Genomic DNA, 27,244 nt, shown 5'->3' with positions numbered 1-27,244 from the left:
GTACAAAAGCCTTGTCTCCTATGAAAGCTATAGTCTGTTGCCTCGGTGGATGACGTTTTAGGACATGGGTTTCCATCCAAAGTTTATTTTCCTTCTTGAAACCTCTAAAATCTCCAATGTCTTTCGCTATACAGGAGGAATATAAACGGCGGATGGAAACTCGTGTCTGGAAAATTCTTTCACTGAGGCAACAGAGTATCGCATTCGTAGGAGACAAGACCTTTCTATGAAGCAGCTAGCTCCATCATCTCCACTGGTGATCTTGCCAGTCAGTCGCGATCACTGAATAACGAACGATATTGATAGACGTTCCGCTTACGGTCCGTCAGCGTACAGTCACGTTTGCTGCCGAAAGGGTGGCCTAGTGACAGGCGCTGGCGACCTATGACTTCACCATTCTGTAGCGTCGTTAGATGACGTTTCCGGACACGGCTTCCTGCCATCGATTTGTTTCTCAAGACACCCTCTAAAACCCCTCGAAGTTTGTCGCAACATACTGGGACACCCTATATACTTTCATTGCGGCGCCACGTGGCTGCGTCGTCATCAGGGCGGCATTCAGTCTCGCAGTGGGCAGTGATCGTAATGTTTGTGCACATGAGCGTACATCCAGAAGGAGTAAATTTAGTGAGGTGCGTTTTTCTTTAAGTTATAGCGCGCAATGTAGGTAATTTTCTGACCTATACAAGTAATTTTTAATATTTTTTGGTACTGAATCATGACATCGATTTTCCTTTAAATCCAACTGTATACTTTTCTTCTGAGGCATCAGAAAAAAGCCTTCGAAGAAGAGTTCAGGGACACAACATGTATGGACTTGAGCAAACAGTAACAAGATAACACCGTCCGCAAACCATTGCCTCGCTCTCAGGAGAAGAGATCTTGCTAATGTCTGGCTTCCTGTACGAAATGTATGGAAACACGTACGTCAGGTACTATATGTGTGTATATTATTAATACACTCATACCGCGCGCTCAAAAGGTTGACCTTGGACATGCAATTCTGCACCTTGAATTTCGTATGGACACAGGTCCACGTTATACGTCATTTCATGTCTTCAGGAGTCGTGGGTTTTCCTCACAGACCTCTTGTTTTAATCTTCTCCGCAGATAAAAGTCCAGTAGAGTCCAAGCCTGGCGAGCGTACGTGCCATTTCGTATTTTCAGAGCTACTGAGCCAGCAGCCTCCAAAAGTTCTGTTAAAAAGATATGCATAATCAGCGAAGAAAAAGTTTAAGTTCGAAAGCTGTACACTCGAAAATCGTTATGCCAATCAGGCAAAATCGCCACGAGCATTGAGGCAATCATCCTACCGATACACTACCATGTCCTGTTGTATGATAAAGTTCGTAACTACCTGCCGCACATCCTCGCTCGACATGAATCGTCGACCCTTCCAAACCTTTTTTAAGGGACTGAAGTCAGTGCCACCCATTTGAGTTGGCGTAATGGATGGGGCTGGCCTCCCAGATCGACCGGCGTCTTGTGTCGAATCACAACTTGGCACACCATACCACAACGGTGATGGGCGATGCACATTACTCATTCTCTGATGCATGTCTACTAGTGTTTATCCTTCGGTAGCCAAGAAAAGAATAACAGCACGTTGGTCCTGTTTGGGCGCAATTGTAATAATATCGCCACCGTTCACGGTTCTGCATTTGCCACACGCACTGTAACGCAGCAAATTATTACGAATTGTCAAATGGTTCAAATGGCTCTGAGCACTATGCGACTTAACATCTATGGTCATCAGTCCGCTAGAACTTAGAACTACTTAAACCTAACTAACCTAAGGACATCACACAACACCCAGTCATCCGAGGCAGACAAAATCCCTGACCCCGCCGGGAATCGAACCCCGGAACCCGGGCGTGGGAAGCGAGAGCGCTACCGCACGACCACGAGCTGCGGACAATTGTCAAATCAAATGGATCCTAGTACTATGGAACTTAACATCTGAGGTCATCAGTCCCCTAGACTTAGAACTACTTAAACCTAACTAACCTAAGTACATCACACACATCCATGCCCGAGGCAGGATTCGAACCTGCGACCGTAGCGGCAGCGCGGTTCCGGACTGAAGCGCCTAGAGCCGCTAGGTCAAAGCGGCCAGCTACGAATTGTCATCTTGCATGGAAAATGAATGATCGTATGACATTGCCGGCCGGGAGGCCCCATCCGGGGATGTTCGGCCGCCGAACACCAGTCTTATTACAGTCGACGCCACATTGGGCGACCCGCGTGCCGGTGATGAGGATGAATTGATGATGAGGACATCACAACACCCAGTCCACGAGCGGAGAAAATCTCCAACCCGGCCGGGAATCAAAACCGGGCCCGCTGCATGGTAGGCAAGCACGTAACCACTCAGCTAAGCAGGCGGGCATCTTGTATGGAAAGCGTAGCTTGCCTTGGAGCCGGGAGGAGAACAGATTTGGTTCTGACGCTGGCTACTGAGCCCAGCGAGCCGTGTACTTGCTTAACGCTGTGTGCAATACGTTACACATACGCTCTATGAGTCTGAAGAAGTACTATTGAATATTAATCGATCTTTTTCGTACTTTGTATACCAAATTCTGTGGATAACACAACCATGCAGTTAAAATTGTAAATCAATAACTTCGGCGCTTTCGGAGATATAAGTTTTTACCTAAAACACATAATAACCGTGCTGGCACTGTGGAACGGAGTTAGAGACTGTAATGTATTCATGTATAATATCAATTGAAACTACAACCAAGAGGATAGGTTCGTATAATCCAATTTTCTGGAATTTTCTTTGGTTTCGTTATCATATATTTCAGACCTAATTAAAAGTACTTTGGAAAATTATTATTTTATCGTGTTTTGGTTGTGTGAGTGTTTTGGAGACACAGAGGCTGAATGAAGGTCATATATAAAGTGAGAATGTGATATTTTAATAGAACTATGTAACTGTATGCGTGAGAAAATTGTTGTGCAAGAGGGGAATTTGTGACGTATGTCCGAGTGAGCTTGATTTTGTAAAAGGCAGCCAGAAGGGGCGTTAAGTATTAAATTTTTAGTAATTTATTTTGTGGAAAGGAATCGTATTTTGTTTTCATTAAATTTTATTTAGTTTCGGAATTACGGAATTTCTAATCAAAATTACTTGTGTAATCCGATTGGCTGACATTTGAAATTCCGCGAGTATAGAAGTGCTCGTGATGATCTAACTGGCTGCCAATAGGAATTCAACAATTACCGCGCATTTGAGTAAGGCTTTATGCCTCAGTCCTACGAGTCCAGATAGTCGTTCTGTAGCAGACTCTACACACCTACGTGAAACCGCGCTGATTAAATTTGCACCAAAGTGAATAAATTTGCACGTTTGAATGGTTCTCGTGTCACTGACGAAATCTGTTTCCAGTGTTGAGTAATTTGTGAAAGTCTGAGCTTTGCGAGTGGTTTATTATAGAAGATATTCGCGTGTGAACATTTCACGTCGTCCAAAAACTCAGTGTGGCGTGTTTCGTGCAGATTATGAGACATTATAGCGAGCACTTCTTTACAAGAAGCACACTGAACGACTGAATGTGTTAACTCGCAAGTAGTCATGGGTCAGTGACTGTTTATGACGTTCAAAATATCGTGTAGGACTAAATGGCTGCTTTCGGGTGTGAACTTGTCACAGAGACAGTTAGTAACATTGCATAACTGATGCTGAGGTGTTAAATAAGGACTTGATAGCCATTTTCCGTGTTTTAAAGACAATAAACTAACTTAAAGGAAATTTTAGACATTTTTTCAAACGAGTCATGGAAGAATCCCGAACGCTCGGTAGTTTAACCAACTTTCAGCTGCTGCCGCGGTGGACTGGAGTTACTTAGCCCTTGCGTGGTAGGTATTTAGTCGAAGTTTCGTCAACGCAGCTTTTGTTGGATAAACTAGTATCTACAATCGCAGAGTGAATGGGCTTACATACCACAACGGAGTCGAGCTATGTAGCATATACGCTACAGCTATGCCTTCGTACGGAAACGTTTTAATGGCCCCTTACAATTATCTGTGTGGAATGGACAAAAAATTCACCACGTTGGTCCCACATGTCCAGTGTAATGTGTTTCAGTAACACTGACAGGGTATCTGTTACGAACTGTACGTTCAAATGGCTCTGAGCACTATGGGACTTAACATCTGAGGTCATCAGTCCCCTAGAACTTAGAACTACTTAAACCTAACTAACCTAAGGACATCACACACATCCATGCCCGAGGCAGGATTCGAACCTGCGACCGTAGCAGTCGCGCGGTTCCGGACTGAAGCGCCTAGAACCGCTTGTCCACCGCGGCCGACTGAACTGTAAGTACTTGCGACTATTTACAACCTCATCCAATAAAACAGGAGACAATGATGCGATTCTTGAAAACCATACACTAATAGCGAAGTCTGTAACTTATGCACTTATCTCATCCAACGTGGGTCTGGAAATGGCTAGTAGTGCATATTCAAAGATTGATTTGTTCATGTATTCTAAATGATGGAAATAAGTGGTAAGTACCTATGGGACCAAACTGCTGAGGTCATCGGTCCCTAGGCTTACACACTACTTAACCTAACTTAAACTAACTTACGCAAAGGACAACACACACACCCATGCCCGAGCGAGGACTCGAACCTCCGTCGGGGGGAGTAGCGCGCGAACCGTGGAAAGGCGCCCTATACCGCGCGGCTCTATATAATGTTTCATCCACAAACAAGATCTTGTGTAAATAAACTGCATAACTTTGGAATAACTTTAACCGATTTGGAACGTCGTTGCCATGAAGCAGTTGATGGAGTGAAATGGGGAAAGGATGAAATGTGTTCGAGTGTAATCTTCGCAGAACACTCCTGTGGCTGATCCCACATATACATTCAAGCCGCTTTTAGTGGCATGTGGATTGTGTATCGCCACTGCTAAAGTGTTAGCTGCATTTCCTCCACAAGCTGCTGTTCTTGGTACATTTTATTCTTCATATTTCCAGTTTTCTTGAATTTTGTTTCGTTAATAACGTTTCCAAGGACCGTGAGGGCTTGCCACTATTAGAGACCTTTCAGAATACAACTACACTGCTGCTATAACAGTTTGACTGGTTTCACCATAAAGGAAAACCATAGCCCGTTTTCGACTGTCGGCCATATTGTGGAAGTTTGCATAGTTACAACAACAGAGCACAGAATGCTGAGTTTCAGGTGCCTAGCAAAATAAACGACCCATACCTCAGTTGCGTGTCAGCTTACATTTGGTACAGTACGGCAGATGATGTGGGACCACTTCTCCTGACAGCGGTCAGTGGTTTGCTGTGATGTTGTCTTATAACTATTTGATAAAGTTCCACACACATTATGTCACTGTAGTCATCAACGACGGCCCTTTTCAGGGTTACGAAAAAACTGACGTAATGCCTATGGAAAAAACAAATTTGCGTCATAATTCTGCATCTAAAACATTTAAAATTACTTGCAGGGCAGAACATTCACCCCACTGTCCGTCATAACATAGCGAAAACAACAGTGCGATATGTTTAAACCCCATCCCGATATGTTTACACCCTCTGAATATATTTGAGGTCTTAGCTGCATCATCCTGTATTCTGCCACTGAATTTTAACAAATCGTACCCAAAACGAAGAGTTTTTTGATGGATGTTCGATGCACTGACTGCTGGAAACAACGTTTTTTTCATTGGACGCAAAATATAACAAACAAACAAAAAAAACACAAAATACGAAACGTTATCTTCAGAATGACGAGATCAAATCTGACGTCCGTACGATTTTTTCTCCATCAGCCAGTCACAGAACACCGCCAACAGTGCGTATAGAGTCAGGCGTGATTAGAACGACAGTAACGAATGGCGATTACTTCGTAACGGGCTGCTCCAGTTCGCGTGCCCACCGGCGGGCACCCTGGCATCCACGAACGCAGGTGGACAAATAGTTGATAACGCGGTCAGACAGCCTACCCGCAGCAAAGCCTCCTTGGTGCTGGTGGGCCATCGCATGCGCAGAACGCATGCATTATAGTCGCCTGACGGGTAGCCTACTCGACATACGTCTGCCCGCTAGCAAGCTGATGGTCGCCCGGAAGTACCCCTTCCCTAGGCGACAGCGACAGCGATGGACTTTTAGAATAACGTAGCCGTTATTTTTACAGGCCTATTGGCTGCACACTGGCAACAGTGTCTCTCACCACTACAATTTGTTAATCACAAAGTTGTTTTATTCGAGCTCCGCACACAGATTTGCTATTGTTGGGTCTGTAACGTTGGTAATGGAAGGGGACAGAACGCAAGTTTCCCAATACTCTGATCGTTAACAGACCTCTGCCGATCCAGAACTATGGAACGCAGCAAACAAGACATGTTTGACAAATTGATATACAAGTATTTAATGCCCAGGTCTGAAGTATCCACCAAATGATGCTGCTGCGGTATACTTACTGACAAGAGTGACGTACGGAAGAGACGATTTGTTGAAGTGAGACACAGAGCAAGCATCCTCTGGCCTCCGAGAATGGCCTCCTGAAACATGAAAAGGTACGGTCACCATTCTCTTTTCAGTGACCACTGCAGATAGAAAATTGTAAATGGGACCGGAAACATATCGGGTTCAATAATGATAACCATAATGACTGGCACAATATAAAGTAGAAGAATGGTGATTATTCTGAAGGACTTGTTTAAACAGCCATAACTTTGTTAGGTAAAGAAGACTTAATTCGATTGGCAATTGTTCTTCCTCTAACGCAAATACAACGTTATTGCAACTGTTTGTTCAATGCTACACGTAGTTTGTTAGAGTGTTGTACATTGGGACACTTTTAGACTTTCGCCCCTAGTCAGATCTGTAATAGGAGTTTATCATATTTTCTTAATCCATTTTAAAATGGTAACACTTACTTTATGTGTGCTGTAGTCTTCTTCTGAAATTATTAAAATTATTTCAGAAAAGTAAGATTATACAAAATGTGAAAAACTGTTCACGTTACAAAACCATGTACCGAGGAACAAATTGAACTCAAATTTAAAAGTGTTACAACCAAGGAAGTATTGTCAGCACTGTTTTTATTAGACTATGTGTTACTTTATTTCTCTACTACACACCGATAGCGAGTAAATGAAATTAAATTAAGAAGCAACTAAAATCAATTTAAGAAGAAATATTATCAAAAACCAGTTACAGGTTAAAAACATATAAGAAACAGAAGCTATTGGCAGCTAACACAAATTTACAGTTTCAAGACACGGAAAATTGTTAGGTCGTTAAAGAAACTCAATTCATTTACACATTTCACGTGTTCCGTTGTAGAACACTTCCTTCCGTTTCAAGGTACAAAATGGTGAACGACCAATGAAATATAGCATAATTGTCCACACCTTACGTACTAGTTTTTACAGAATTTTACTCACCATAAAACCTTGTAATGAAGAATTAACAATATCCTCGAAATAGTTGTTATATGTTACACTGAACTTAAATATGTAATATGAGTAATATTTACAAACTCTGCACAAAACACAGCGTCATGTTCACAACAACAAAACAGAACAAAATTTAGGAAACTGCTGATGGAGGTTTCGAAGGGTTGGCTCTGAGCACTATGGGACTTAACATCTGAGGTCATCAGTCCCCTAGAACTTAGAACTAGTTAAACCTAACTAACTTGAGGACATCACACACATCCATGCCCGAGGCAGGATTCGAACCTGCCGACAGTTGAAGAGGGTCGTAAAGTGTAATAGGCAGACATCTATCCAGAGCATCGCCCAGGAATTCCAAACTGCATCAGGATCCACTGTATGTACTATAACAGTCATGCGAGAGGTGAGAAAACTTGGATTTCATGGTCGAGCGGCTGCTCATAAGCCTCACATCATCCAGAAAATGCCAAACGAAGCGTCGTTTGGTGTTAGGAGCGTAAACATTGGACGAGTTAACAGTGCGAAAACGTTGTGTGGAGTGACGAATCACGGTACATAACGTGGCGATCCGATGGCAGGGTGTGGGTATGGCGAATGCGCGGTGAACGACATCTATCAGTGTGTATAGAACCAACAGTAAAATTCAGAAGCGGTGGTGTTATGGTGTGGTCATGTTTTTCATGGAGGGGGCTTGCACCCCTTGTTTTGCCTGGCAGTATCACAGCATAGGCCTACATTGATGTTTTAAGCATCTTCTTGCTTCCCACTGTTGAAGAGCAATGGCGATTGCATCTTTCAACATGATCGAGCACCTGTTCATAATACACGGCTGTGGCGGAGTGGTTACACGACAATAACATCCCTGCAATGGACTGGCCAGCACAGAGTCCTGACCTGAATCCTATAGAACACCTTTGGGATGTTTTAGAACGCCGACTTCGTGCCAGGCCTCGCCGACCGACATCAATACCTCTCCTCAGTACAGTACTGCGTGAAGGATGGGCTGCCATTCCCCAAGAAATCTTCCGGCACATAATTGAACGTATGTCTGCGAGAGTGAAAGCTGCCATCAAGGCTAAGGGTGGGCCAACACCATACTGAGTTCGAGCATTACCGATGGAGGGCGCCACGAATTTTTACGTCATTTTCAGCCAGGTGTCCGGATAGTTTTGGTCACATAGTGTATTTACGGAAACGAGTTAGTGAGGCAGTGCAGAATCACAAACTTAAACGTGTAGAACATCTGCATGGGTACTCTGCAGATCACATTTAAGTGCCTGGGAGAGGCTTCATCGAACCACGTTCACAGTAATTCTCTATTATTCCACTCTCAAACACCACGCGGAAAAAATGGACACGTATTTCTTTCGGTGCGAACTCTGTTTCTCCTTATTTTATTATGATGATCCCTTCTCCCTGTATAGATCGGCGTCAACAAAATATCTTCGCATTCGGAGGAGAAAGCTGATGATTGAAATTTCATGAGAAGATCCCGCCGCAACGAGAAACGCCTTTGTTTTTAAGATGTCTACCCCAAATCCTGTATCATGTCCCTGACACTCTCTCCCCTGTTTCGCGATAATACAAAATATGCTGCCCTTCTTTGAAGTTTCTCGAATTACTCCGTTAATCCTACCTGGTAAGGATCGCACACCGCGCAGCTGTACTCAAAAAGAGAACGGACAAGCGTATTGTGAGCAGTCTCTTTTATAGATCTGTTGCTTCCTGTAACTATTCCTCCAATAAAACGCAGTCTTTGGTTCGCCTTCACCAGAACATTTTCTGTGTGTCCTTTCAAATTCACGTTGTTCGTTACCGTAATTCATATGTATTTAGTTGAATTTACGCCCTTCATATTTGACTGGTTTATCGTGTAACCGAAGGTTAACGGGCTTCTTTTAGTACTCATGAGGGTGACCTCAGACATTTCATTATTTAGGGTCAATTGCCAATTTTCGCACCATACTGATATATTATCTAAACCATTTTGCAATAGCTTTCCATATTATGACGACCTTACAAGGCAATAAACCACAGTATCGTCTGCAAACAAGACGACTGCTCAGATTGTATGCCAAATCGTTTATAAAGATGGGGAACAGTAGCGGGCCTATAACACTACCTTGGTGAACGCAAGAAATCACTAGTTTTACTCCACTACTTTCCGTCTATTATTACGAACTGTGACCTCTCTGACAGGAAATCACGACTGCAGTCGCGTAACTGAGACGATGTTCCATAAGAACGCAATTTGATTACAAGCTACTTGTGAGGTACGGTGCCAAAAGCCTTCTGGAAATCTATAAATACGGAATCAATTTGAAATTGCCTTTCTTCAATATTGGTGTGACCTGTGCAACTTTCCAGTAATTGGATACGGATCTTTCATCGTACGAGCGGCTGTATATGATGGTTAAGCAGGGAGCTATTGTATCAGCATTCTCTCAAAGGAACCTAATTGGTATACAGTCTGGACCGGAAGACTTGCTTTTATTAAATGATTTAAGTTGCTTCACTACTCCAAGGAAATTTGTTGAATATTTACTTCGTCTTCTATGGGGATGGAATTTCGGAAGGATGTGTTTAGTACCTCTGCTTTAGCAGCACTGTCATCGATAGTATTTTCATTTCTGTCAGACAGAGAAGGCACTAATTGTCTTGCCGCTAGCGTACTTTACACATGAACAGAATTTCTTTGGATCTTCTTCCAGGTTTCAAAACAGAGTTTCGTTGTGGAAACTGTTATAAGCATTTCGCATTGAAGTTCGCGCTAAATTTCGAGCTTCTGTAAAAGATCTTGGAGATTTTGCATTCGTTGAAATTTGGCAGGCTTTTTTCGTTATTTCTGAAACGGTGTTCTGACCTGTTTCATGTACCATAGGAGCTCTCCGTCGTTTGTTAATTTATTTGGTATAAATCCCTCAATTGTTGCCGATACTATTTCTTTGAATTCACCCCACATCTGGTGTATATTTACCATTTTTAATTTTGAAGGAGTGGAGACTGTCTCTCAGGAAGGTGCCAAGCGAATTTTTATCTGCTTTTTTGAATAGATATATTTTCATTTATTTTTGGTGGATTTGGGTTACGGCATTCAGTTTCGCTACGACAAATGTGTGTGCACTAATCCCTCTATCCGTTTTGATGCTTGCTATTAGCTTAGGATTATTTGTTGCTAAGATATCAAGTGCCTTTCAACAACCGTTTACTATTCGAGTGGGGGATCGTGAACGAATTGCTCGAAGTTATTTTCAGAGAATGCGAATGATGTTTTACGTGTACCTCCGGATTCAAACATATATTTTCGCCAACATATCGAGGATCCATTGAAGTCATCACCAAAAGTAATTGTGTGAGTCGGGTACGTGTCTGAAATTAGACTCAAGTTTTCTTTGAACCTTTCAGCAATAGGGTAGTTGACTGTTTTCTGGAAATTCTCTCAAATGATTAATTATGTCATTTTATGGTCCTAACATACTTTTTTCCTGTTGAATTTCAGTGCTATTCTATAAAAACAGCAATGAAATTCAAATAATTTTAAAGCCCGCTAAAACGCTCAATTAGAAACATGTGATGCCTTTGATGTCACTGGCTAGCTTGCTGCTCCTACTGTCATAATGCTAATTCACGGTGTTGTCTTGTTTTGGAGTATACATTTCGGAAAATGGGTTACAAATGATGTGTAGTACCATACTGTACAAATACATCTATAATAACTCCTCCTGAATAGTTGTTTTTGAGTGTTGCAGAGAATGAGAAGATGCACTGTACGGGTAAACTGTCACCACATAGTCGCACAAGTTCACTAATTTAATTAAAACTGTGTTGCATTGTGAAGTTAACATTAACGTACCTCCGAGACAGGCGGATAGTGTCATTCAACGAAATTAAACTCCTGGTGAAAATTGTCATTTTACCCAACCACTCCTCAGTTTTTCGGTAGTTTAGTTGACCTCCGAGACAGAAGGATAGTGTCATTCAACGAAATTAAACTCCTGGTGAAAATTGTCATTTTACCCAACCACTCCTCAGTTTTTCGGTAGTTTAGTTGTTAGAGCGGAAGACCATCGAATTGTGCGAGTTGCTGATAATAGATCGCTGATTCGAATCTAAGCCGAAAGAAAATTTAAACTTATTTGTAAGCCGACTTGACAGTCTCTAATATGAAAACCAAATCAAAATCACGTAACTTCACCACACCGATCAGAAACAGAATATTGTTGTGTTTTCCTTGCTGTTTACATCCATTTACATTTGCAATCTCTGTTCGCGCACTTTGCGTTCAAAAAGATATTTTCTAGTTAATGTGAGCACACATTTTTTGCTTTATTATAAACAATGTTTTTATCTTCGTATCATCCAGCTAGGACTCTTATTGCTTAAACGTTTGCAATTTCGTCATCTTACACAAAAGATGAAGTAGGTCTGCTTCAGACGCCAACGTTAGTTTACACTCACAGACATCGCAGCCCTTACGTTCGTGTCACCTGCATGTTATACAAGCTTCATATCTCTCCATATAACTTCATCGTCCTGCACCTCGTTCTACTGTGAGCGTATGGTGATTTCTTCACTACTAGCAACGCTTTCCAAAAAGGTGAATTGTTTGTTCGCAAAGTAAATGCGTTTATCCTCCGTTGTCCATTTCTCAGACAAACACTAAAGTGAAGCTCTATATATAACACATCCAACAATCGAAACAACTGTTACAATCAGTTTTTGGAAACACTGTTTTCGTATTTCGTGTAGAACTTTAAAAATATATGACCCTTAGAAGATTCGAACATGTGACCTTTTTATTTGCAGACGGATGTGTTATCCGTTGCGCCACCGAACGCCTGAAAGAAAGAAGTTTCTGCTGAGTATCTTCTAGAGAGGAAATCAGTCCTAAGTTTCGCCTAGAATAATTTTATTGTGCTTTGGGTCGTAGCTCATGACTGATAGTCGACAATCTAGCTATAATATACTGGCCCATTTGCAAAAGTTCTACAATTACTTATTTCTGAGGGATTTTAATGATATTGCAGGGATTAGGGAGAAGAATGTCCGTCGTTGCACATATCGCCGCTCTAAATGGGTGGAGCATAAACCCATCAACTTTCGCAGGGCTTCCACTATCACTGTTCACAAAATTCATTTCTATTGTTACTTAAAAGTTATAATTGTGTTTTCCATCACTAAATAGCTAAACGGTTTGCAGAAAAAGTACGTAAAAAACTCAAAACTTTGGCTAACGCTCCTGTAACACGTGTATAGCTTCGTCTGGCTCCTAGCCTGTGACGTCACCAGAACATCAGCCAATAACAGAGTATTTTGATCACGTGACCAGGTGTTGATATTTAATCGTTTTTAAGCTTTAATTACATAAAAATAACAGAAATGTTGTGAAAACATTGATCGAAATGCTATTTAAATGTTATACTCAATCAGAACAGCAAAAATCCGAACTACATTTTTAACACAGGAAAACAGCCTATTGTATCATTTGAGTTGTGGGTCTGTAAAAGGATCGATTATTATTTTATTCCAGTTGCCAACAATGACCTCTACCCATACTAACTCACAGGAGTACTTCAGTTTCGCTACAAGATAAACTACTTGTGACAGCAACAAACACGTCGCCCCCAACTGTACTTAGCCCATCCTTTCTTAACACTGTCAGGTCTTTCGCAGAAATGTTGGCTGATTTTTATCTTCGGCTTTAGCAAGCTTTCAGTGTCAATAACGATTTGAGGATCAGTGGTTTCTATCATCGCTTGGAGCTCTGGTGCTTTCCCAACACAGCTACGACAATTTACAACTTGTATACCGTTGGTTCATAGATCTACTTTCTTCCTGTGTTAGACCTGCACCCTTTGAGACAATCCCTTTATGTGTTTCCCCGAAATCCTCTAATCCTCTAGCCCACGCCATACAACCCCCGCTACCCGTGTAGTCGCCTCCTGCGTTTAATGTACCCTGACCTTTTCTGATCCTAGATATCTTACGATTTTATATCCGAAGTTTCCTGGAGAAAATGCGTAGTTTAGGAGTGATGATGTCTCTGCCAAAAGTAAATCGTGATTATTTCTGCCCGGGTTCCCGGGTTCGATTCCCGGCGGCGTCAGGGATTTTGTCTGCCTCGTAATGACTGGGTGTTGCGTGAGGTCCTTAGGTTAGTTAGGTTTAAGTAGTTCTAAGTTCTAGGGGACTGATGACCATAGATGTTAAGTCCCATACTGCTCAGAGCCATTTGAACCATTTGATTGTTCCTGCACTCCATTATTTTGAACCCACACGTAAGGAAAGATACAATTTATACACCATATTAGGCAATGACAACACTGCCGAGAAGTTTTTTGTTGGTCGCGTAACTGATTACACAGTCAAATTATCTCTTACATATAAAATATTCTGCGGCAGGGTGCGATGTAATACCATTAGCAGATTAAAGGTATCATCAGCGCATTAACTACCCACCATAACGGACAGTTTCAGTCATTCCTTTGAGACATGTACATTCCCACTTACTTTTTAGAGTGGCCTAATAAAACTTTTACCAAAGACAGAAACAAAAAAATGATCTATTGATTGTGCACCAATATATCTTCTTCCAGGATCCGAAGGCACTCGAACACGTAGTGCCTCATAAACATTTTACCGAGTGCTTAATGACGAATGAACTATTTGACGCCCACCAATAAGTTTTACAAAATCATGAAGACTGCAGTTGTCCCGTTCAGAATGATCTAAGAGATGGTACTGTCCATGACTCCCCAACAATCTACTATATTGACCCATTTAGATTTCAGCAAAGCCGTCTATTTGGCATACTAATTGCAAAAGTGAAACACTTATGATTCTTTGCCACTGCTCAGGAACGGTTTAAATTGTACCTTACAGGGTACCAAATTTTTATAACGAATGGAAAGGCAATAGGCGCAACTGAGAGACATAACATGAAGTGCCCCACGAAAATCAGCATTAGGGTCGTTCTTATTGTCCTGTATATTAGTGACAAATACTGATGAGCCAAAACATGGCGACCACCTGCTTAATAGCATGGTGGTCCACCTTTGGAACGCAATACAGCAGCGATTCAGTGAGACATGTATTCGACAAGTCCTTGGTACGTTTACAGAGATATGTGGCTCAAGATATCTATGCACACGCAATTCCCGTGGATAGTGGGCGTGGAGCTGGCGTTCGATATAGTTTCAGATGCGTTCCATCTGGTTTAGACCAGGCGAATTTGGAGGGGAAGACATCAGTGTGAGTTCACAATCATGTACTTAAAAAAATGTAGCACGAAGCACGATTATACCACAGGTCTCCTGGATACCCAGTTGAATGTTCAAATGCCTCTGAGCACTATGGCACTTAACATCTGTGGTCATTAGTCCCCTAGAACTTAGAACTACTTAAACCTAACTAACCTAAGGACATCACACACATCCATGCCCGATGCAGGATTCGAACCCGCGACCGTAGCAGTCGCACGGTTCCGGACTGAGCGCCTAGAACCGCGAGACCACCGCGGCCGGCCCAGTTGAATGTCCCCCCCCCCCCCCCCCCCCACAGCCCCCGCTGGCTTGCATCCGTGGCACAGTGCATATTTTGAGGCGACATGTTTCCACTGATCCCGTGTCCACTGCAGTTGTTATTGACGATGTTGTTGGTCAACACGGGAACACGTAGGGATCTCCTTCTTCAGAGTTTCGTGTTCAACAATGTGCGATGAACGATATGCTCTGTAATATTTGTATCTGCCACAACGTTGTACTCTGTCGTCAGATCTGCCACAGATCGCCGCCTGTCCTGTTTTACATGGAGGGCAAGCCTCCGACCTCCACCTTCTGTGATGAACTTGGACGTCCAACACCTTGTCGCCTACTCGTGGTTTCACCATTCTTCAACCACCTCCCACAGATTCACACCCCAGTTGCACAAGTACTGCCGAGGTGCTCAGTCGCAGGCAGCAGGCTATACCAATATTCCCTTTGTCAAAGTCGTTTACATCAGTGAATTTTCCCATGTGCGGTCCATAATGGCGCTAGGGTGATTTTCCATTCATCTCTGCTCGTATACAGGGTTATTCAGCAATGTTTCGACGAATTTCGAATGGTTGTAGAGGGTGCCTTGAGGAACAAATCGAGGATAGGAACCCGCGTCCGGAAACGTTATACAACGACGCTACGGAGCAGCGAAGCTACAGGCGCCGGCGCCTGCCACTAGCCCACCCTTTCGGCAGCAAACTGTGTGCTCAAGTATCGTAGGGGGAACGTATTGCAACGTTGTTCGTTATTCAGTGATCGCGACTGATTGCCATAATCGCCAGTGGAGGTGATGGAGCTAGCTGCTGCGTAGACAGGTCTTGTCTCCTATGAATGCGATGCTCTGCTACCTCGGTGGATGACGGTTTTAGATACAGGTTTCCACGTGCAGTTCATTTTTCTCCTGTAAACCGAGAAACATTGGAGATTTTAGAGCGTTCAACGAGAAAAGTAAACGGGAGATGGAAACCCTTATCCGGAACTGTCATCCACTGAGACAAGAGAGCATCGCTAATAGGGGACGAGGCCTATCTACGCAGCAGTTAACTCCATCTTTTCCACTGGCGATCGTGGAAATCAGTCGTGATCATTGAATAACGAACAGCATTGCCAGACGTTCCGCCTACGATCTGTTGGCATACAAAGTACCGGCCGCTGTGATCGAGCGGTTCTAGGCGCTTCAGTCAGGAACCGCGCTGCTGCTACGGTCGCAGGTTCGAATCCTGCCTCAGGCATGGATGTGTGTGATGTCCTTAGGTTAGTTAGGTTTAAGTAGTTCTAAGTCTAGGGGACTGATGACCTCAGATGTTAAGTCCCATAGTGCTTAGAGCCATTTGAACCATTTTTGCATAGAAAGTCACGTTCGGTACCAAAAGGGTGGCCAGGAAGCAGGCGCCGACGCCTATAGCGTTATCGGTCTGCAGCGTCGTTAGATGACGTTTCCGACAGTGGTTACCACCCTCGATTTTTTCCTCAAGACAACCTCTACAAGTCCTCGAAGTTTGTCGCAACAGTTCTGGAACACCATGTATACACTCTGTCTACTGCATCACGTGTCTGGATCGCCACCAGGCGGCATTCAATCTGGCGGTGGGCAGTGGCGATAATGTTTTGGCTCATGATGATACGAGGGTAATCCCAAAAGTAAGGTCTCCTATATTTTATAAGTAGCCAGCCGGAGTGGCCGTGCGGTTCTAGGCACTGCAGTCTGGAACCGCGTGACCGCTACAGTCGCAGGTTCGAATCCTGCCTCGGGCATGGATGTGTGTGATGTGCTTAGGTTAGTTACGTTTAAGTAGTTCTAAGTTCTAGGGGACTGATGACCACAGCAGTTAAGTCCCATAGTGCTCAGAGCCATTTGAACCATTTTATTATAAGTACAGAGGCCTGTTTATTTCTACAATGGTTTACATCAGTTTACAGCTTGAACATTTAGCTATTTTTCGACATAATCACCATTTCTGTCGATCCATTTTTGTAGACGCTGTGGCAGTTTTTGTATACCCACGTCATACCAGCCCGCCGCCATGCTCTCTTCTTTCACCTCGTCGTCGGAGCTGAATCGCTTTCCGGCCAAATGTTCTTTTAACTTAGGGAACAGGTGATAGTTACTGGGCGCCAATTCAGGACTATAGGGTGGGTGGGTGATTATGTTCTACTGAAACTGGTGTAGAAGAGCAACGGTTTGCCAAGCGATGTGTGGGCGAGCGTTGTCATGGAGAATGTGTACGCCTTTGCTCGACATTCCTCTTTTCCGGTTCTGAATTACCCATTCGAGTTCTTTCAGAGTCTCACAGTACCTGTCAGCGTTAATTTTAGTCCCACTGGGCATAAAGTCGATCAGCAATACCTCTTTCCGATCCCAAAAAACGGTTTTCATGACTTTACCGGCAGACTGTGTTTGTTTGAATTTCCGTGGCTTTGGCGAAGAAGGATGCCGCCACTGGCGTGATTGTTGCTTGGTCTCAGGTGTATAGTGGTATGCCAAGGTTTCGTCACCTGTGACAGTTGAGTCCAGAAAGTTGTCCTGTTCGGCTGCACAGCGGTGAAGAAATGCGAGCCGCCCGGTGTGGCCGAGCGGTTCTTGGCGCTTCAGTCTGGAACCACGCGACCGTTACGGTCGCAGGTTCGAATCCTGCCTCGGGCGTGGATGTGTGTGATGTCCTTAGGCTGGTTATGTTTAAGTAGTTCTAAGTTCTAGGGGACTATGGCCTCAAATGTTAACTCCAATAGTGCTCAGAGACATTTTTTTGAAGAAATGCGCGATAAGCATCAACTCGTTGCCGCATGTGGTCCTCATTCAGCATCCGTGGCACCCATCTTGCGCACACCTTCCGGTAGTTCAATGTTTCCGTCAAAATTCGGTGATTCGGGAAACCTCAGGAACCAACGTGCAGAGGTCATCCAGGGTGATCCGCCGATCTTCACGCATGCTTTGCCCAACCTTCAACACTGTCTCCTCAGAAATTTACGGTCTCCCGCTCCTTCGTTGGTCGTGAATTTCGGTCCGACCGGTTGGAAACACTTTACACCACTTACGAACATTTTTGACACCCATGCACGACTCACCATACACTTCCGTCAATTTGCGATGGATTTCAATCGGCGCAGTGCCCTTTGCTTTCAAAAACCGAATAACTCCGCGGAATTCGCACTTAGTGGTAACATCCAACGGGAGCTCCATTCTCAACGGCTGCCAAACCAAGACTGAGCGCCTCAGCGCAGCGTGCGCATGTTTACACAGCGCGTGAAACTCTCTTTATAACAGTGTGACCAACTGCTACACAAACAGAGTTCTGTACTTATAAAAAAAATAAGAGACCTTACTTTTGGGATTACCCTCGTATTTCTCTTTGGGGAAGATCATAAAACGTTATTCCACCCAGAGTGTTAAGTTGCCGCTCGTGCTGAAGTAGACTCTCCGCGTACAAATGTAATTTTTTCTCGTCCGAATTCTGCAAATCGGCCTGGAACGCCGTACATTCGTTCGAGAAATTATCTGCAAGCGTAGCTAAAGTGGGGATATATTGCAATTATTTTCAATATGGACACATTTATATCTTTACGGTTACGGTGCGACGAAAAATTTAGGAAATTTACACGAATGACGTTCATTACTTTAATTCGCATCTGCGAAATAAATTTAGTTTTTTATAGATCCACTATCTGCAACAATAAAAATATTTATCTCTCCTAAAACAGTACAGCATGACCACTACAATTTCTCTTGCCAAATTCTCGGTATAAACATTAGTTTATGCTTCATCGTTACTACATCGATGATACATTGTCAATCCATAAAGTCTGTCAGTAATACGCTTGGAGGTGAGAAATAGGAACGGAAATATTTAACTTTAAAATAATATTCGATATCATTCAAAACTGTGCTGTCGTGTCACAGAAATAAAAGCAGGACAGGTTGGAACATAGACGGCGGAACATACACGCGTAAATAAAAACATAAACAGCATCATATGTTTTATAGAAAGTAGGTTTCAAAACTTGTGGTGTTTACAACAGCGCTATAAAATATAGCTTTATCGTTTCTGGAGAACAGAGATTCACTTCACTGGACGACGTCCTGGTATAAAATATTCTCGGTTTTCTTGCCGCGTCAAGTCTGGGGTTTTTGTATGATTGACTACATTTTTAGTTCAATAGCTCACACAGACAGACTCAAAACTGACGGTTTACAGTAAATGTGGTCGTCGTGCAATGGTGGATGGTGTGAAATGGCTCTGAGTACTATGGGACTTAACTTCTGAGGTCATCGGTCCCCTAGGACATAGAACTACTTAAACCTAACTAACCTAAGGACATCACACACATCCATGCCCGATGCAGGATTCGAACCTGCGACCGTAGCGGTCGCGCGGTTCCAGACTGAAGCGCCCAGAACCGCTCGGCCACTCCGGCCGGCTCATCGATTTAGGGAAACCACAATAAACATAAATCTAGACTGCCAGACGAGGCATCGAATAGGTGCCCTCCCAACTGGGAGACTAGCGCTCAAACCCCCGCATCACCTCGATCGGAATGCTAGGAGATACGATTCGAGCTAACGAGAATGAAACTGATTCGAGCTTCATGTACCATTTTTACGTTCTATGTTGCAGTTCTAAATCATTTTCAGTCTATGGATCGCTGCTTCCAATGGGTCGCATTTAAAGATTTTTCTATTAAATGGAAGTCTTCAACAAAATGTGCATAATGGGTGTTGTTTGCCGCACTGCTGCCAGACCTGATTTTACTGACGATTTGATGAACTGTTACTGCTTCAACTAAACTACTGTATATGCGTATTTTCACGATATCCATGCAGGGTGTTATAGCTGCTAACAGAGTGAGCTACAATTCATACATATGCAACGCATCTCAGATTCGATTTAAATTTTATAGTCATTACGTGGTTTCATTTTACATAATTTCTGCGGCCGGACACAGATATTTGCTCTGTAAAACCGATTCTAATGGCGTATCATTAATCGTTAACCACTGATTATGCAATATCCCGAGGAGAGGCGGCAAAATTAATAAAGTTGGTTGGAGTACACGGACGCACAACGGTGCAGCCACGCGAGTAAATATAATATTTCAAAGCGTCGTTGAAGAGCCTATGAAGCCCCTAAAGGCTTTTTATTAATTAACTCGCACAAGTGGTTATCCAAAAGCACTGAATGTAGAACGGCTTTTTTTTCGGCTCACGAAAATAAACACGACAGAAGTAGGACCTCGGGAAACCTCTCATTGTCATCGATGGGTAGGCAGTGATGTCTGAAAAAGAGCAGCCAATAAATGAGAGAGGGCCACAGCGCACCTACACCGCTGAAAACGGCCGCGCAGGGCGCGCGCGCGCGCTCTCCCTCACACACACACACACACACACACACACACACACACAAACACACTAATTCATCGCAGTGTTGCCAAGTTGCTGCGTATTACGCGTACTGCTCTCATCCTATTTGACAGCTAGGTCATTACCGATGGATAAACTAACTTCAAAAGTTTACGGGCAGAAAAATTTTGCGGCATGTCTATTTTAGTGAAACATACAAGTTTCTCATAAAGGTACTATGTGTCCATAAATTAGTATTCAGAGAATAATTTTGCAAGAAAAGAAAATTTTTGATAGGAAACACGCTTCCTCATGCTAACGAACGAAGCACCACAAACGAGACTTTTTGTATGCAATTTACAGCCCTGTATACCCTTCATTCATTTGGAGAGGACATTAAAAATAGCGAGCTTCGAAGATGGGGCTATGTATGAGCTCAAGTCGTAAGAAACGAAATTCTCCGTGCTGGTTTCACATGTCTGCCTGTTCGGGTAAGCATGGCTCGTGTTGTGTGCCCCTCCCCCCAAATGCCCCAACGCACAGCGCGACGGCACGCGCAGCGTCGCTGCCTAGCGGTATGTGCGGAGAGGCGTGGGCCGGGAGCGAGTATCAATGTATCGTTCTATTGAAGTAAAAAAATGGTTCAACTGGCTCTGAGTACTATGGGACTTAACTTCTGAGGTCATCAGTCCCCTAGAACTTAAAACTACTTAAACCTAATTAATCTAAGGACATCACACACATCCATGCCGGAGGCAGGATTCGAACCTGCGACCGTAGCGGTCGTGCGGTTCCAGACTGAAGCGCCTAGACCCGCTCGGTCACACTGGCCGGCTCTATTGAAGTAGCTGAACATTATACAACGTGTAAATTGTACCACGTATACATCGTGCACGAATTTCAATGAATTTTTATGTTCACTGGTGTAAAAAGAAAGGCGTGTATCGTTCAAGATACGAAAAGTTTTCTGTGTTTCTTGAAAAACTTAGTCATTCAGATGTATACGTTCTCTCAAACTCATCAAATCAGTTACATCAATACTGGAGATTTTAGAAACCCTGTCACACCTGGGATGAATTTCTGAGGACGCCAATCCCTCCGTTGCAATTTATCATCTATACAGTCGAAACTTCGAAGGCAATTACAGCGTCAGTTTGTGAATTATTTTTACGAGTTGTAAACAGGAGCGACTTATTTTCAGTTGTTTGCGTGGTTACTATCTTGATTTTTAAATTTCTTGCGTGTTTGAGTACTTACTGAGCAGTTTCTTTCGTTTTAATAGCCGTGTAGCGTACTCGTCGTATTGAACAGGCCTTTGTTTGTTTGTTTTAGTTAGAATAGATCAGAGTCAGTTAGACCGTCACAGAGATAGCTCCGTACGTTCCTGCAACAGATAGTGCAAGTACACCATTTTTTTGTGAATTATTTTTACGAGCTTCAAATAGGAGCGACTTGTCTTCAGTTATCTGTGTGGTTACTATTTGAGAGTACATTTCCACCATCTTTAGTATGGACAGGAGCTGTGACTGCTGTATTCAGATGCGAGCTGAGTAGATGATCCTTCGCCCATAGCTCAAGGCAGTGTTAGCTTTAGTCACACAGCTTGCACCTGTTGCCAATGAGCATCACTGTGAAGGGCCGGACGTGGGGATCCAAGGAACGTGCAGCATGCCCCACGTGTCCCCTGATCGGTACACTATTGTGGCTGCGTCGGGTACTGCCCGCACTGACGTTCACCCCTCACCCATGATCGAATGGGGAAGGTCATTCCAAGGTGTGACATGCAGTGAAAGACTTTCTTGGGGGGGAGGGGCTTTGGAGGGCCTCCCTGAGTCGTCTGACGAAGAGGTTTCGGGCGCTCTCTGTGGCTGACAAAGTCCCTGAACCAGATGCGTAATATGGGGATATGGCTGCTAAGGAGGGGAAGGAATCCAGTGTGCACTCTGTGTGTATACTGGGAGAAGTCATCCCAGATGCGGAAAGGCTGCTTCTGGATACCATGAAGAGCACTGGGTGCAGCCAACTGCAGGTGATGCCTCACATCGATACTAATAATGTCTGTCGCTTTGGGTCGTAAGGGATTCCCTATGGTTTCGGGCGGCTACTGAAGTGGCAAAGACTGCCAGTCTTTATTCCGACATGAAGGCGGAGCTCACCATCTGTAGCATTGTCGACAGAACCGACTGTGGTCCTTTGGTGCAGAACTGAGTAGAGGGTCTGAGTCAGAGAATCAGACGGTTCTGTGACCGAGTAGGCTGCTGATCCCTCGACTTGCACCTTTAGGGTGGTTGGTTTCCAGGCTCCGCTTAAAGGGATAGAGGTACACTACACACAGGAAACGGCTACACGGGTAGCGGGAGGTATGGGGAAGAAACAGGGCGGCTGTTTGGGTTAGACGGTCTCGGGAAACTACAGAAAAGGGTGCCAGTCTAAAAGGGTCCGGGGAAAACACAGTACGAAGGTAGACCTAGCAACAACTGGTTTTGTAGTTGTAAATCAGAGCTCCAAGGGCTAACAGAAATCCTTGAAGCTCAAATTATTATAGGTGTGGAAAGCTAGCTAAGGCCGAAAATAATTTCAACCGAAATTTTTACAAAGGAATAACCGTGTTCAGAAAATATAGATTAAATATAGTTAGTGGTGGAGTGTTTATTGCCGTCAGAAGTAGTTTATCTTGTAGTGAAACTGAAGTAGATAGTTCCAGTGAGTTATTATCGGTAGGCGTTGTACCTGAGAGCTGGAAGCAATTAATAATTGGTTTCTCTTATTAACCCCCGACAAAGATGATACACTTGCTGAACAGTTCAAGGAAAACTGGAGCATCATCATTCAATTACAGTTGGTGGTGACTTCCATCTACCCCAGAAATGTTGGCGAAAATACATGTATAAAGCCGGTGGTAGAACGAAATCGTAATGAATGGCTTCTCAGAAAATTATTTTGAACAATAAGTACAGAGACCCGTTCGAATATCAAATGGTTGCGAAGACATACTTGACCTCTTAGCAACACATAATCGTGAGCGAATAGGGAGCAAGATGAGGGATACAGGGATTAGTGACCACAAGGTTGTTGTAGCGAGACTGAATGCTATAACATCCAAATATACCACAAATAAACGCAAGATGCATCTATTTAAAAAAAGCAGAATTCGCTTGAGCTTTCCTAAGAGACAGTCTCCACTCCTTCCAGTCTGACTATGTAAGCGGAGACCAGATGTGGTTTGAATTCAGAGAAATAGTATCGATGATAATAAAGAGAGATACACGAAATAAATTAATGACAGATGGTACTGATCCCCCATGGTACACAAAACAAGCTAGAACACTGTTGCAGAAGCAACGAAACAAGTGTACCAAATTTAAAAGAACGCAAAACCCCCAAGATTGGCGAAGTCTTACAGAAGCTCGAAATATAGCGCGAACTTCAATTCAAGATGTTTTACAGAAAATCCAAAGAGGTTCTGGTCGTATGTAAAGTACACCGGCGGCAAGACACAATCAATAACTTCACTGCGTGACAGTACTCGTAATGTTACTGATGACAGTGCCATCAAAGCAGAGTTACTAAATATGGTTTCCGTAAATTACTTCACCAAAGAAGGCGGAGTGAAAATTCCAGAATTCGAATGAAGAACAACTGCCAACATCAGTAACTAAGAAGTAGATATCCTAGGTGTAAAGAAGCAGCTTAAATCAGCTACTAAAGGTAAGGCCTCCAATCCTGATTGTATACCAGTCGTGTTTCTTTCAGAGTATGCTGACACGATAGCTTCATACTTAGCCATTACATGCAATCACTCGCTCTTCGAAAGATCCGTACCGAAGACTGGGTAGTTGCACAAGTCACATCAGTATCCAAGAAAGAAACAGGAGTAATTCAATGAATTACAGACCCATAAGACTAATGTCCATTTGCAGTAGGATTTTCGAACATATACTGTGTACCTATATGACTAACGTCGATTTGCAGTACGATTTTGGAACATATACTGTGTTCAAACATTATGAATTACGTCGAGGAAAATTATTTATTGGCAAACAGCCAACACCCATTCATAAAATATCCTTATTGTGGAACACAACTAGCTCTTCATTCTCAAGAAATTATGAGTGCTATCGATCGGGGCTGTCAAATTGATACTATAATTTTAGATTTCCAGAAGGTTTTTGACACCGTTCCTCACAAGCGACCTCGAATCAAAGTGCGTGCCTATAGAGTATCGTCTCAGTCGTGTGACTGGTTTAGTGATTTCCTGTCAAAAAGTCACGCTTCGTAGTAACTGACAGAAAGTCATCGAGTAAAAGAGAAATAATATCTGGTGTCCCCCAGAGAAGTGTTATAGGCCCTCTGTTGTTCCTGATGTACATAAACGATGTAGGAGACAACCTGAGCAGCCCTAGGGATTGGGTTGATTTGGGGGAGGAGACCAAACTGCGAGGTCATCGGTCTCATCGGTTTCGGGAAGGAAGTCGACCGTGAACTTTCAAAGGAACCATCCCGGCATTTGCCTGAAGCGATCAGGGAAATCACGGAAAACCTAAATCAGGATGGCCGGATGCGGGATTGAACCGTCGTCCTCCCGAATGCGAGTCCAGTGTGCTATCCGCTTCGCCATCTCGCTCGGAGCAGCCCTCTTAGAGTGTTTGCAGGTGATGCTATCATTTACTGTCCCGTTAAGGCATCAGATGATCAAAACCAAGTGAAAAATGATTTAGACTAAGTATCTGTATGGTGCAAAAAGCAGCAGTTGACTCTAAATAATGTTAATGGAAGATGAGAGGTCATCCTCATGAGTACTAAAAGGAATCCGCTAAATTTCGGTTACACGATAAATCGCACAAATGTAAAGGCTGTAAATTCAACTAAATACGAGGGTCGTTCAATAAACAATGCCCCATTTTTTTAAAGCCATTAACATACATACAAAATCATCCTTGTTGGTTCTTCACATTTGATGTTTTTTCTGTGCGCCTGTGAAGTTTCGAACCGATCTGGCATATGGCAGAGCCGTAGAACAGCGTCAAAATAACGTCTACATACGACGCACGTTACAAGCAGCGTGCTGTTATTGAATTCTTATGTGCAGAAAAAGAAACCGTTGTGAACATCCTTAAACGTTGGTGTGCAGTGTATGGCGATGCTGCAATTGATAGGATACAGTTGGGCGATCGGTAAAGAAAGTTACATCTTCCGGAAATGCAGAAACAGAGCTCCATGATCAGCCATGCTCGGGACGTCCTGTCACAGCCACTGCTCCAGGCATGCTGAATCGTGCGGATGCCATTATTCGTGCCGACCGGCGCATCACGACTCGACAATTGGCTCTACAGTTGTCGGTCAGCATTGTAAGTGCGTCTGTAATGATTGAGACTCTCGGATATTCAAAGAGATGCTCACGATGGGTTCCACGAATGTTCACAGCGGACCACAAGATTCAAAGAAAGGCCGTTTCATCTGAATTGTTGGAACGTTTTGATACTGACGGAGAGAGAGGCCTTTCTGTCACGGATCGTTACGGGGGACGAAATCTGGGTGCACCACTTTGTACCGGAAACAAAAAGGCAGTCCATGATGTGGCACAACAAAAGAAGAAATTCAAGACAACCCCCTCTGCCGGGAAGGTCATGGTGACAGTACTCTGGGATTATCATGGCGTCATTCTCGTGGATGGGATGGCAAGAGGATCAACCATCAATTCATAGGCATACTTGAAGACTCTGAATAAACTCAAAAACCGTTTCCGACGTGTTCGATCGGACAAGAATCCAGCAGAAATCTTACTCCAACACGATAATGCACGCGCACACACAAATCTGAGAACCCGAGAATACATCGCCAAATTCGGTTGCACGTCATTGCCTCATGCACCATACAGTCAAGACCCTCGGACTTCCATCTCTTTGGGCCGCTTAAAGATTCTCTACAGGGAACAGACTTAGAAGATGACGAGAGTGTCAGTCATACAGTGAAAACATGGCTACGCCTACAGGACAAGCGCTTTTACCAGCAGGAATACATGCTCTTCCACAACGTTGGCGTACGGCGATAGAATGTGATGGAGACTACGTAGAAAAATAGACATGGACAAGACATGTTGATGTATATTGTCTCCAAATTGTGACTCTTAAAGTAGATATATTCTGAGAAAAAAATGTGGGGAATTACTCATTGAACGACCCTCGTACTTATGGATTAAGATTACGAATACGTGAACTGGAATGATCACATAGATAATGTTGTGGGGAAAGCAAACCAGAGACTGCGATTTATTGGCCGAACACCTACAAAACTCAACGTCTACTAGAGAGACTGTTTACATCACGCTTGTCCACCATCTTGTGGAGTACTGCTCTATGGTGGAGATCCGTATCAGAAGGGCAGCTCGTTTTGTATTATCGCGAAATAAGAGAGATATGCCACGGCCACGTATATGATCCTCGAATCTGGATGGCAATCACTAAAACAAAGGCGTTTTTCGTTGCAGCAGGATCTTCTGATGAAATTTCAGTCACCAGTTTTCTCCTCAGAGTGCGATAATATACTGTTGCCGTCCACCTACATAAGGAGAAAGGGCCATCATAATAAAATAAGAGAAACCATAACTCACAAGCAAAATTTTAAGTGTTCGTTTTTCCCGCACGCTGTTCGAGAGTGGAACGGTAGAGAAATAACTTGAAGGTTGTTCGATGGACTCTCTACCAGTCACTTAATTGTAAATTTCGGAGTAATGATGTAGATATAGATGTATAAGGATCCAGTTCAGAACGTTTTCTGCAAAGTTGGGTCGAATTCTTTCAAGAAATTGGGAATATGGTACCTCACAGGAAAAGACAAGTTCAAATATTTCGGTGAGACTATTTATCCGGCATTGGTAAATTGGGAAGTTAACGAAAGAAGAACTGAAAAATTACAATGAGCAAACAAATTCAACTTGGGCAGATGTAA

At 43.4% G+C, this 27,244-nt stretch overlaps 1 protein-coding gene across 1 annotated transcript in view; it reads right to left on the bottom strand.

Moving 5' to 3' along the window:
- LOC126469563 (uncharacterized) overlaps positions 1-27,244 on the bottom strand; it is a 635,094-nt gene that overhangs the window by 43,382 nt on the left and 564,468 nt on the right. Inside the window, exon 9 of the mRNA XM_050096682.1 lies at positions 6,446-6,526. Within this exon, the coding sequence (XP_049952639.1) occupies positions 6,446-6,526 (81 nt within the window). The remainder of the gene's footprint in view (positions 1-6,445; positions 6,527-27,244) is intronic.

Source organism: Schistocerca serialis, chromosome 3 (genome assembly GCF_023864345.2).
Source record: "Schistocerca serialis cubense isolate TAMUIC-IGC-003099 chromosome 3, iqSchSeri2.2, whole genome shotgun sequence".
Lineage (NCBI taxonomy): Eukaryota > Metazoa > Arthropoda > Insecta > Orthoptera > Acrididae > Schistocerca > Schistocerca serialis.
The sequence above is the reverse complement of the archived record's forward strand: the minus strand, read 5'-3'. Positions and strand labels throughout refer to the sequence as shown.